This window comes from Terrapene carolina, unplaced genomic scaffold (assembly GCF_002925995.2).
Source record: "Terrapene carolina triunguis isolate 2854851 unplaced genomic scaffold, T_m_triunguis-2.0 Scaffold84, whole genome shotgun sequence".
Taxonomy (NCBI): domain Eukaryota; kingdom Metazoa; phylum Chordata; order Testudines; family Emydidae; genus Terrapene; species Terrapene triunguis.
Genome location: NW_020664435.1, coordinates 30,981,222 through 30,995,427, shown reverse-complemented (window position 1 = coordinate 30,995,427; position 14,206 = coordinate 30,981,222). Strand labels below are relative to the sequence as shown.

General features: G+C 38.0%; 1 protein-coding gene across 1 annotated transcript; it reads right to left on the bottom strand.

Moving 5' to 3' along the window:
* Nucleotides 1–2,899: 2,899 nt before the first annotated feature.
* On the bottom strand, nt 2,900–13,834 carry LOC112120106 (sterile alpha motif domain-containing protein 9-like). Its single transcript, XM_024219051.2, is given in 3 exon segments — nt 2,900–4,363; nt 4,365–7,728; nt 13,821–13,834. Coding segments are annotated over 3 exon segments (4,842 nt in total).
* Between the last annotated feature and the right edge of the window lie 372 nt (nt 13,835–14,206).

Here is a 14,206-nt window from a genome sequence, read left to right as displayed (position 1 = left end):
GCTCCACTGAAGTCAATGGAGATATGATAATTTACACCAGCTGAGGAGCTGGTTCCCATTGATTTCACTGAACTTTGGATAAGATTCCTTATGTGCTGCTCCTCAAACCCATTCCTTCCCTGGCCTAGACTGGTTTTGCTACCAGGTATGGAGGTGTGGGCTGGATTTACTCCTCAGTGGAACACTTGCACATATTCATCAATCACTTAAATACTGACCTAAGCAATACACACAGTCAAAGGTATAGCGCAAAGCGCACACATTAACGACATTCAAAAATAACATTGTGGATTCCAAAATCCCAAACTTCCCTTTTTTATTAAATATCATGTTTCTGAATGAGCAAGGAAAACTTCAGGCAAATCCACATAAGATGTAACAAATATTAATCTGCACACTGCACAATGTCCAGAGAGCTGCAAGTCAACTCATGAGGAATATAAATAGCCCCTAAACAAACAAAATACCAAAAAAGCTCCAGTAAGCTAGAGAATTGCTTAAGCCCAGATCCTCAGCAGTATTTAGACACTGAATTTCGATTGATTTCAATGGGTGTACAGTGCCTATATACCTTTCAGGATCTGGGCCTTAACATTTAACATTCTTAAACAATTCACTAATGCATAATTATGTCCAGGTTTTCTTATGCATGTGGCATTTGTTAACTATATCAGATTTTTGGATACCTTTTTGGATACCTTGGTGAAAAGATTATGCTAAGCTATTATCAAAGTTTAACTTAAACTATTATCAATCAGTGAATATTGATCGCACCCTTTCTTTTACTTTATCCCATAATACAAGAACAAGAGGTCACTGGATGAAATTAACAAATGAGTAAAAGGAAGTACTCCAAACAGCATACAATCAAATTGTAATATACACTTCTTTAGGAAGCTAAAGAGAAACAATCTGACTGAATTTTAAAAAGTTTTATAATTTTATAAGCATTCAAAATACTGTACCAATATTTGCAGCTATAAAAAGGGTTATACTATTGCAGAGTAATGTTGCAGAAGTATATTTCATCGTAAAATCTGAAGTTATAAAAGCTATAAAACCTGTAAAACCTATGGGTAATTAATTAATCCCATCATGATTCAGGGCATAAATTGATTGCCTGCAAGGGGTAAGGAAGGATTTCCCTTCATGTACTATTTTGTACAACTGGCTAGATGTACTATAAGTTTGTTTTTTCACCTTATTCTGAAGCATCAGGTATTGGTTGTTGTCCAATAGCTGGAATAGACTTTACTCAGGTGATTAGTCATATTGAAATCCCATAACTGGATTGGGCCTTATATATGGTACATCCTATGTTACTGGCACATCCAGAGTTTTAAAGTAATTTTTAAAGAAAATGTATGTAAATGTTTACTAACTTAATAAATTTAAAGTCTGATAATCATATTCACACAGTGTAGAAGTATAACTGTGGAGAATCCTCATACTGCAGTAACATACTGTTTTTGATATTTCATACTAGTGCACTTTTCTTTGTGGAAAATTTATAATACAAACCTAGCATATGAAATGGCAATTTCCTGCATATGCATTCAGTTGTTTCTCCCATTGAAGACAACAGTGATCAGTGTTAAAAAGGAACAAACTACTGGAAGGAAACAAATGTCCCTAATATGGAAAAACCACCAGAGGAGGTAAACCTTTAGACCTAGAAGCATTTGTGACAAGGGGTAAAATTTCAAAATTTCTTAAGTGACTTAGGAGCTTAAATTCTATTTTCAAATTCCAAAAGTCCCTTTTGAAAATGGGACTTAGGCACTTTTGACATTTTTAACTCAGATCAATTTAAAATGGGCCAGAAATAGTGATGTTCTTTCGTTCAGTGCCTTGTAAGCCAAAACAGAAAATACTTCCATCCTTGCTTTGTACCATAGACCTATCTTTATTTCCAAATATCTCAGCAGAAGAGGAAGGGGAATGCTTGCTTTCTCCTGAAGTAAATATATTACAGTTATTGTTTATCTAAAACATGAGTATGTCAGAATACAGCTGGGATAGATATATTTTGCTGTAGATCAAAAGGTTATTTTCTTAGCTACCTGAAGGCCTGATCTCCCCTGCCTTGCACCTTGTATAGTCATTTACTCTTGTGCAAAGTTGGTGTAAAATGCTACCATTTGATTTGGTAGCATTTTACACCCACAACATACAAGGTAAATTACTATATAAGGTAAAGGCAATGGAGAATCAGACCCTAATTGATCAATGTTCTATGCACATTCAATGTGTATAGGAGTATCAGCTTGGTGACCTAATGTTTTTAGGAAAATAGTAAAAATAAAAAAAAAATAAAACAGCTGGGAGCATAGGAGGGAGTGTATATAGCAGAAGATGATAGGGCTTTATAGCCATCATGGCATTTTAAAAACAAACCATGTTGGGGTCATTTTGTCTGCAAAGTTCTTTCCAGACTGAATAATATCTTTCTTCGCATCAGCCATTCAAGAATCTTGCTTTGCATTAGCATGTCTGCATATCATACCACACTGCTCATATCTGGAAAAGTAGGAGAGGAGTTAGAGAGCTCTGCACTAAATGTGAAGAGGCTGGAGGAATAGAAGAGGGAATTGCACAGAAATCCAGATGCTTACTTCTGAAGCTATGAATAAAGAAGTGTTAAGGCTAAAAAATGTAACTAAAAGGCTCCATGGATGTAGAATCATAGATTATCAGGGTTGGAAGGGACCTCAGGAGGTCATCTAGTCCAACGCCCTGCTCAAAGCAGGACCAATCCTAGACAGATTTTTTACCCCAGCTCCTTAATGGCTCCCTCAAGGATTGAACTCACAACCCTGGGGTTTAGTAAGCTAATACTCAAACCACTGAACTATCCCTTCCCCCATTAGAGCATATAATACTTTAATTATTCAAACTCTTAAATCATTTTTATGTCATATGCTATTGGACCATCCATGGAAAATCCCAGATAGAAAGACACTCTTTCTATGCTTTTGCCACTTCTGAGCTGGCCTAAGAAAGCAGGTCGCACTGGTATACTGATTTTTTCATCAATTCCATAGTCCACATAGACAAGATCATTTTCGACCTTGCCATGTAGACGAAGCAATAGATCTTGGACATCCTTTTCTTCCCATATGCATCCTTTCTGCCACAGGGAATGCAAGTCATGTACTTGGAGCGGACTGAAAAACTGATCTATTTTCCCTTTGTGAACGAGCTTATTCAGACCTCTACTATTCCCAAGATAGAAATGAGCAACAGGCTGCTTGGAACGACACATTTGTTTGTATTGCCCTCTAAAAGACTTCTTCAGCGATGTGACATACTTTTCCATTTGTCTGGAATCCTGATCTAATTGTGTTTGACTCTCTGGCCAGAATAATAAAGAGGCTAAGAAGTAAGGTTCTGAAAATCGATGCTCTAGACCTACTAGCTGTAGGATTTTTCTAAGCTGTGCTTTCAATTCATGAAGAGCACATATCTTCCTGGATTTAGGTTTAATACAACTGAGAACAATGTTTGCCAAAATGAAATTCTGCTTCTCCCTCCACAGGGGTCTGTGTGTGCATTTTTCAATCAAAAATGTATATTTATTCACTATGTCTTCCATTTTGCTTTCAGCTTTTTCATGACTGTTGAGGTACTCCAAAAGCCCAGAAAACCTGTCTGCTTTGGAAGCCTCCAAACTTCTCCTGCAGTGATCCTCCTGCCGAGGCAAACTGAGTTTTGAACTCATTGGATTGTCCCCCGATATCTCAGGATCCAAGTGGCAAAATATTTCTGCATATTTGTTGAAACATTCTCGAACCCTCTTACGTATTTTGAACTCCACACTTTCTTTTTCAATATTTCTTGGTTTCAGAAGGACAAAGTAGTTCTCAAAAAACTCAAATGCCTCCTTCAAACTTGAGCGCAAATTAGATAAATAACCACAGTAATAGTCAAGTGCAAACTTATATTCTTCACTTTCACTGTCACTAGTTGCTGTTGGGATGGCATGCTTTCCTGACAAATATTGTAGCATATCTTCTTGGGACAATGTATTTTTTTTGTTGAAAAGAGGAGTACATCCAAGAATATCTATAGTGTACAGACCAGTTTCTATCTCCCCCAAATAACCAGCTGTATTATAAGTATCATACCTCCGTTTAGACTTTTGGAGCTGCAAAGCTTCTCTTACAATGTCTGTACTTTCATTCTGTTGCTGGGATTCTTTAAAAGCCTCTGAAGCACACTTAGCAAGCTCTAGCAAACGTTTCAGGTCTTCAGCAGTTATGACCTTCCTTTTTGCATTTTCATCCACCCAATTTTTTACCTGACTTTTAAAAACTTGGCCTAAAGTATCTGATATATATGAATTGTTAGGAGCTTTTTTTTTTGGCTTTTTTGGCCCACTCCAGTGCAGACCCAAAATTCTTGTCTATAATGTAGTAGTGTCTTGCTAAGGCTTGGCAAATGAATGGGTTTTGGCTAAATCGAATGGCTCCTTCACGTAACACGCTTTCAACTTCAGCACTACCTTCTTCCTTCTGTATTTTTTCAATTAATGGGGAAAACAATGTGTCTGCGTCATCTCCATGTTCTTTACGTTGTCTGGTAAGTAGCATACTTTGCACATCATCTAGAAGTTTTTTTCTTCCCAAGCCAGAATCATAAAATAAATTCTGTTTTAACAATTGCAGTGTTATTGCACTTTTAGTTAACCTATAGGTTAGGTTAAATTCTTCTAGACAGCAATTAGCGATCAGTGGGTGAATGATACGCACTCCTTTGTATGATCCATGTTCTTGCACCTGACTTTGTATTAGAATATTAGAACAAATTCCCATCTTGTCTTCTAAACTTTCTTTACCCCAATATTTAATAATTATTCCAAAGAAATCTTCACATTGCGATACTGAGATACTGGACTCCGTAACATAAGAGTTTAATATTGCCAGGAAGGAAATAAGTTGTCCTTGTTTGCTGTTAATGTCCAAACCTTTCAGTGTGTTCTTGACCACATTTTTTATATACTCTGGATTAAATTGTTCTTTCATAATCATAAATGAATAGAAATCTTCAGGGTGCTGATGCTGCTGTTTAATTTCTTCCAGCTTCTTCTCAAAAGCCCGTTGCTCTTTGAAAGAAAGTTCATGTTTTAGATTAATGCTGGCTGATTGACTGCTCTTTGAGCTTTCCACAGGATTCTGAGATCTCATACAATTTATAATGATCACTACAGGGTTTTCATAGCTAATGCATTTTCCTACTATAGCTGACTGAATTTCATGCTGCAGAAGGTAGACATTTTCTTGCTCTTCAAAATCATCTACAAGAAGTAATACTGGCAAGTAATCTTCTTGGTTGGTTGCGCCGTAGGTGATTAAAGTTGTTAACTGTGTTCCGATTTCTGCAAAATCAACAGTTTTATTTTTCAGAACGGCACATCTGAATTTCTTCCTTAGCTCCCAGAGAACATGCATAGCTAAAGTAGTTCCACCGCAGCCTGGAGAGTGATAAAGATTGATAACTTTTGACGGTTTTTGTGTAGAGGACTCGGATGAAGATTGAATCAACTCTTCAAGTTTTTCATAACTGTCCCTCTTGATAAAGGGGGAAGAATAGTTTTCAGAAGAGAAATAAAAATTCCACCATGACACTTTGCCACCCCGGTAAAAATGCTCTTCTTGAGATTTTCTGAATTCAGAAAATTGAGCTTTATCCTTTTCTATCTCTGTATCTTTGCATTCATTTTCACAAAGTATTTCCAATGCTGTCATGAAGTCTTCTTCCTTCTTTAGAAGAACAGTAGAAGAACCATTACATGGTAAAAGCCTCTGAGAAGACTGTGTCACAGATTTCAATTTAAGGATAGTACCGTTCACTGTTGGAAGGTTTAAATTAGCAACGCATCTCTTAGTAAGTTCATCTTGATTAATGGATCTAGCTTGCAGAAGATCTTTCCATATTTGGAATGTTTGTGAACCAATACAAATGCAGAGCATGTCTTCAAGCCCTCCCAGATCTTGGTAAAATGTGCAGAATGTTTCAATAAGGGGATCCCCTGGATCTTCCACTTCGGAGAGCAAAAGAAACACTACTAGAAACTTTCCTCTTTGCAGTACGTCTGGATGTGAAAGAAATGAAATCAATTTCCTGACTTCAGCAGCCCTCTTTTGTTGCCACAAACTGGGATCTAAAGGTTGATATTTTTCATCATTAAGATCTGATCTGCCATTGCAGAAAATCCAGCTGGGCTGGTGATAGAGATTCAGATCTTCAATTATTTCAGAAATTGTTTTCCCTTTCATTTGATACTGATTTGGAAAATGAAGGTTTGCACCTCGTTTTTCTCTGTATTTTTTGGTCACCCCGATCTTTTCTGACTGAGAATCATACTCCAGCACAGCAAACCATTTTACTTCCTGCAAAAAGTCTAAATGCTGTGTTTGAGAAGTATGGCACTTGTTTGTTACTAATATATACCAGTCATAATAGGAATTATCCAGCAAGTCCCTGTTACCTGTGAGTAGGCTAATCAGCTTTCGACCCTCATTCTCTTTCTTCTTTCGTTTTTCTCTGTGTTCTTCCTCTGCTGCTTTTCGACGATCTGCTGCAAATGTAATCTTGGACTTAAATGACTGGAGTTCTTTTGGATTATTAAAAATGTTTTTAGAGCTGGGTCCATCCCGTATAAATAAAGACTGTTCCCAAGTTTTAGTCTTAAAATTGTAATTATTTATATGGAAATATTTTGCTTGACATATAGAGTGTTTTGGAACTACATCTACTTCAATGACAAATGTATTTGATGGAGTGTTATTTTGCAATAATACTTCCACAAATCTAGGTTCCCTAATGCAGTCTTTTGCAACAGGGACAAAACTTTGATCAAAGTACTTTTCAATTTTTTCATTAAAATAGTCAATAAATTCATCTTTACTGCTTAGTTTCACTCCTATAATTTCCCCGTGTGGCTTGTTGCTTACTCCAAAATGAATAGTACCATTAGTGCGGGAATTCATACATGCAGCAGCAAATCTAAAGGTTTCATTGCTAAATTTCAGCTTAATATCCTCTTCTGTTGCTTTCTCTGTGTTTGTGAACAGTTTGAACTCATGTGCTGGCTCAATGAGATTCAGTGGCCCTGTTTCAGGGACATTAAGAATATAGTGCTGTATATAACGACGACTATCATGAAACTCATCAAAAGGATATGGCAAACAGTTTTGTCTGGTTGGATGTTGATTATTTTCCAGTAATTTCTTTGATTTATCTTTTGCTTCACCTAACTTGTTTTCTATTCTATCTGTGAGCATAGACTCTATAGACTTTGTGCATTCAGATAATCTAAGTTCTTGTGACTCACTGGCATCTGCTGACTTTGATTTTCCTTTATTCTTTTCATCTTGCTTTGCACTTCCTCCATCGTCCTTCTCCATTAAATATTTTTCATCATGAGTCTTTTCACTATCTTCTTGTCTAACTGTCTGAGCTGTGCTTTCAACTAGAAAGTTACATTTCAATGCATTCATAATTTGAAGAGCTGGGCCATACATTATGCCTATATCTGTAAAATGTTCTTTAGTAAACAGCTTCAAGGCTGTACCTGTCACATCTTGGCTAAACAAGATTTCACCATATTTCTGGTCAATCTTAAGTTCTTCAGTTACCCAGTGTTTTACTTGTTCTTTTGTCCAGTCATCAATATTTGGAGACAGATTTGGTTGCTCACTCTTCTCAAGGTTTTTAACTTTAGCCCTTGAAAAAAAAAGACAAGATAACCAAAACTGTTATCTATTACAGTATATTAGTTTTTAAAAGCTCTTTAAAATCATATTCCATCAAATTCCTTCATTAATAGTATCTGAAATATAATATAAAGAAACACTTAGTCTACATGGAGAAGATAATAATAATGCCTTGCTCTTCTATAGCGTTTAAGGCACTACATATGTCAAACAGATTAGCTTTAGTATTATTGCAAAAAAATTAAGATATTTCACTTTTCAGTCCCCGGTTTAAATACAGTAAGAGCCAGTTTAAATCCTATCACCTGCTCTTCATCGAGCTTCCACAACCCAGCATCAAAATAGGCAATGGAGCATTCAAAGCTACACTCTCCTCCTACACAAGAGGAATTGGAAAATTCTCACCGATGAGAAGAATTTTGTTATAATTGGCATTACTGAAGCCTGGTGGGATGATCTGCATGACTGGAATGTTAAAATCACTGGTTACAACCTATTTAGGAAGGATAGAGCGACTCAAAGAGGCTGGGGGTGGCACTCTACATTATCAACAACATTATCTGCTTTAGAGTCATTGATAAATCAGAACATCAGGATCCTGAATGCATATGAATCAATGTACTAACTAACAAAGCCCAAGAAGGGTGCTTCCTAGTCTTTGTTACAGACCACTGCATCAAAATAGAGAACAGGGTGAGTAGTTCCTTAAGTTGCTGTCTGTAATTTGTGGAAAGAAACAATTGTGTTATCACAGGGGACTTCAATTTCGGATACATGGTGGATGTCTCATTACAGCCAGTGGCAAAACAACATTAGAATTTCTAAACATTACAGATGATAATTTTCTTATGCAAAATGTGCAGCAACCCACACGAGGTAATTTTTTGGACCTCGTTATGCTAGATATAGCTGTAATAGGGAGCTGCAATAGGGAGGGGACAGCTCCCAGCAGAACATCTCCTGGGATTGTGGAGGAAGTGGTGGGCTGCATTTGGAAAGGTAGCACCTCCTACCTCCTCAGTGTAGTGACAGGGCTGATTCAAACACTTAAGTTTAGAAACCACAGACTGCAGTTTGAGGGATGGGCATAATTTAACTCACAATCAAATACAAGTTTTCTTCTTAACACAGTCACCCCGGAGGGACAAAATTTAGAGCCTTGAGGGGCACAGGTTGGACACCACTGCTTTAGGTATTCTTTAGATAAGCTAAAGTTTTAGTTTTCATTGATGTCTATCCAGCACCTTTCACAAGCAAAACATTAAGTAAAATAAAATAAAAACGAATAACAAAGCAATGAGACTGGGAATACCTAAAGAAAGTGGGTCTGATCTCATTTACACTGGTTTTACTGTGTTGTACTCACTTCACTTCTATAGAGTTAATCCTGATTTACACTTTCTGATAGAGCTTTCCATTGCAAAGCTGCCGATGCTTAAACATTGAAGACAGTAAGTGATGGGCTGTCTGAGGGTGCTAGTAACCTCACTAATTGCACATGGGAAGGGTGTAGTCAGGTAAAGGGGATGGATATAAAAGAGGAGAGAGAGAAGGACAATTGGGGAGAGGAGGGCCAGAGGAGAAGCTGTAGTAAGTTCCCTATCTTTGGAAAGGGGCCTGATAGAAGGCCAAAGAGGCTGGAAAGGCAGGAAGCAGACAGTCTGTTCCTGAGGTGAGCCTGAGGGAAGACCAGGAGCTGCTTGTATCATGATCAGTGGAACTGGAGTCAGAAGGCCCATGTGGAACCTGTGTGCTTACCACAAAGGAAAATTCCAGTGGCACTATGAATTCCAGTATGCAAGGAACTGGAAAGTCTGCAGAGCAGGGGTATCGTAGCACATTTAGAGACCAGTACAGCTTGGGTAAACAGCATGGTTGTGGTAAAGAAGCCATCAGGCAAATTAGGCATCTGCATAGAACCCAAGTCACTGCATCAGGCATTGAAAAGATGCCACTATCCACTGCCCACAATTGATGACATCTTGTCAGAACTCTCCAAAGCTGGAATGTTTATAGTCTGTAATGTGAGGAATGGGTTTTGGCACAAAAAACAGGATAAAGACTCCAGCATGCTGATAACCTCTGCAATACTATTTGGCTGCTACAGAGGCCTATGCATGCCAATTGGCCTAAGCAAAACAGCAGAGGTGTTGCAGAGAAGACTCACCTAAGTGCTTGAAGAACTGCCTGGGGTGAAAATAATTGCAGATGATATCCTCATTGTAGGTGAAAAGAGCAATGATACAGAAGATGAACAAGATCATAACAGAAAACTATAAACATTTTTACAGCAATGCAGGCAGGGTGGATAAAAATCAATGATTTTTTTAATTTAAATCGGATTATTTTGATAAAATGCTTTTTGAGGAAAAAACCTATCTAAACATAGTTTTAATTAAGATACATTATAGTTCAAAGATATCTCATCATGGAATAGGGATTATAAATTCTAATTCTATAGTATGAGACAATTTATTCAAGTAATGTTTAAGAAAAGTTTTGTAAATGCGTTCCAATAGTTCATGGATTAGGGACTCAATTTTATGGGGTTCCAGGGGCTTCTGTATAGATTATTTAGGTTAATCTTTCTATCTACCCAATAGGACTCAGTGCTCAGTCTAGAAGATACCATCAGAGATGCTTAGTTTTGCAGTTCTCAAACTGTGGATTTGTGTCTCCAGAGATACCATGCTTGTTAACAACAAAAATGTTTTAAATAAATAAATAAATAATATATAGAGGTGAGAAATAACAGACCTCAACTCTATTGTCCCTCTGCAAATTTGTGTACACAGAGTCAATCCCTTACTTCTCTCTAAAAGTGCAAAGTTTTAAAAAGTTCAATGAATAGAAGATTGTTGTGGGTGGAATAGATCTGGACAAGGAGAAGTCTGGAGATAAATGTGAGAAGGGAGGGACAAGCAGTAGAAACAAAAGTGAAACTGTTTGAGCAGCATATTCCAGAAGTCTTGAGGTCTTTCTGAGTGTAGCCTTCATTGATTTGAGATCTACCATATCATTCTCCCACTAGGAGAGAAAACTTATAATGGCAGCAGGCCGTAAAAGAGACCCAGTTTGGGAATAAGAACCATTCAAGAAATATATGTTTGCTGATGATGTTTTAAAGAAAGTCAAACCAGTGAACTGGTGGAATTCACTTAAGCACTTGGATTCAGAGACTGTTGAAGTGATAATCTCACTTTTAACAGCAGTAGCTTCTTCTGCCGGTGTAGAAGAATATTTTCTTCTTTTGGACTAATTCATTCCAAATTGAGAAATCGTTTGGGACCTGAAAAAGCAGGAAAGCTAGTTTTTCTTTTCCAGATTATGAACAAACAGGAAAATGAAGGCGAAGACGACTGAGTTAGCTGCAGAAGCCAATATTTTAAGTTTCTCATGTTGACCTGGCTGACATAGTCAATTTAATTTTTTTTAATATTCAATTTAATTATTTGAGTTAATATTTTTTTAACAAAAACAAAGCTGATTTTAAAAAACTTGAATGTTTAACTAAATTCAAAAATTCATATGCTTGTTTTGTTAAAATATATGTTTGCTGTTGAAGAAAAAAATCCAGAATACATAACGTCGTTGTTTTAGTCAAATAAAACAATTTAAATGTCTGATGATGTTCATCTTCTAATACAGCATGGCAAGAAAATCCTCCAAATATTAATGATTAACCTGTTGAATTGGAGATAATTCACCTCCCAGTGATTTCATAAATATCTGCTTTAATTACTTTGGTAAATGAAATAACCAAACAATCATTCATTTTCTGATATAGCTGTAAAACTAATCTGAAAAGTTTTCAAAATAAATCCCTTAAAAATGTATAGTGTGTACCTTCTAAAAATGAAACCTACATCTATCTCTGAGTTGTGAAGAATATGTATTAAGGTTATAACAACTAACAAAAATGCACTTTTATGTAGAAATCCATGGTTAAATCGGGTCTTCCTGACTAGTGATTTAAATCAAATCCACCCTGAATGCAGGTACAAGAATGTAAAACTCAGCCCAGAAAAATTGCAACTCAAACAATATTTGGTGACATACATTGGACATCTGCTCACATCAGAGAAACTGAAAGCAGTAAGCACATCCTAGCAAGATCAAGGCAGTCAGAGACATGCCAACTTCAGTGGATGTGAAAAGGGTACATCACTTCATAGGAATGATAAATTATCTGTCCATGTTCTCTTCACACCTAGCTGCAGTAACAGAACCCATATGTCAGCTGGAGACAGTCACTCCTGTGAGGATCCAGCCATTAGAGAGACACCAGAAAGAGGGGACTAAAGGAGTTATGAGGAGTGCAGTGGCAAAATGACTATGCAAGAGGGACATGCAAGAGGGACAAGAGATCCAAAGGAATAGGAGACACTTATGAGCCAGCAGACACCACACCTAGAGAAGGCATACAGAGCTACAGAGATCATCACAGGATGCAGAGACGGAGAACCATTTGGAAGTCAATCCCACAAGGAGGGAGAAGACTCCACAGAGTAAGAGTTTGCTAGACTTGGAGACAGGTGATATGGAGACAGAGAGAGGTCACTCCCAGTGTGGTCACCTGTTGAGCAGACCCAACTATCTCAAAGACTATGCAATCAGCTGAATCTGTGGTAAAGGCAAGACTCCAACTCAGCTATGTTCTAGCAACCTCTGGCCGAAGGGATACAGGGCGAGGATCTGGGTGTCAATAATGTTTTTTTAATGTTTATATTAAAATGTCTGTAAAGTATGGAAGATGTTGTATGATCAGTAGAATTGGAGTCATAGGGCCCAGGCTTCCTGGAGGGACTGTTATTGAGGGAAACTGGCAATATGAGGAACTGGTCTGGAAGCAACACAACCATATGGACAGAGCAGTGCACAGGATTTCATAGAGTTCCACTTGTTCAACTTAACCTGCATTCAGCATCACTCTTTGCTAATGAAACACTGCTGGGGGATGATGGCCTGCCTGAACCCTTGGGAAGGTGGATAACTGTGACAGCCCTAGACTGTGAGGTGGAGTGAAATGAAGAACAGGAGCCTGTGGACCAATGTGAGGACATTTCATTATAGCTGACCCTTGCCTGCGAGGGAAAGCGTGGCCAGCTGAGATCGACTGGGGCTGAAGGTTTAGTTGTCTACATATTTTTGTTGGACTTGTGGCCCTAGAAAGGTTAAACTCTTGAATGTGTCTTGGCCAGAGGGTCAGGCCACTGTTACAGCTGGAATAGGCTGAAAAACACAAGGGAAACTAAGGCACAGTGGTGGCTATTCCACATTCAGCCACCAGTGGGTGGGTTGGGATGGAAAAACTGTGACATCCTATGACATGCGATCGTAATTCTCAGCCAACAAAGACTACAGATTTTGATGTTGATATTTCTTGCTTTATTCTTTAACTGATGCTACCAAGTGCTATTATATCAAACTAGGATCCAAATTTCACTATCAAATTTTGTAAGTTTCTGAGCATTCTGCTTTGTCTGGAGATGAACTGCTTTGTCTATGGCATATTGCCCTCTGTCAGACAGAGAGAGATAAGCATATGGATCACACTCTCGTGACCATTTTGTATAGTTATGTCAATTGTAGACCGGATGGTTTGTACGTTCGTACGCACTGTAGAGTAAACAGGAGAAAAGAGAATTTTTCTTACATTTTTCTTCAATATTTTGACTGTTATTTTTAGAAATGGGGCCTGAATTGTAAACTTTGGATCTGAATCTACTGGAGATGAGATTTGGGTTGGGATCAGCTCCAGTTAATTCCAGTATGAAAAGGCACGACAGAGGGAGGTGGCAGCACTAGAGCAGAGATTAATGCTGGAAAGATAGCCAGAAGAAATTGAAAAAGGCATAGATCACGAGTGGGAGAAGGAGACAAACAATCACCTAATTCAAACATATTTTAAACTTTCTACAGCTTTCCAGTGTGCCTTGCTCTGTGGCCAAGTAGCTGTGACCAAACTGAATTTCCACATTACCCTCTCTCCTTCACTGAGCTCAGAGGAATCTTGGGCTATTTGTACTAAATTATTACTCCCTGATCGAATCATTTGCAGCTACCGCTGCTAAATCAGTGGCACCAGTCAGCTTAATGTACCTTTTTTCCCCCATAATGGAATTCTTCTGAATGAAGAGTTTTCTTCTTAGTCTTTTTCAGTGAAGAGAATTCCTGCATGCTAAAATAAAAGGAACAATATATTATCTAAGCTTCCCTAGCAGCATAATTTCTCAGGCTGCCTATCTCCACCACTGCATAGATACAAGTACAGGCAGGATTCTGGGACTTACTGCTTCAAGGACTGGAGAAGTGCATGGCATGCCATAGAATGAAGCCACTCTTCTGGCTCCAGTCCAGGTTTTATGGGCTTGGGGACAGGTGGCAAGCATGCCATGGAGCCATTGCTTCTGCATCTCTTATCCTTTGCACAGATCCATCTAACCTGGCTCCACTCTTTTCACATTACATGAGGTGAAGGGACAAAA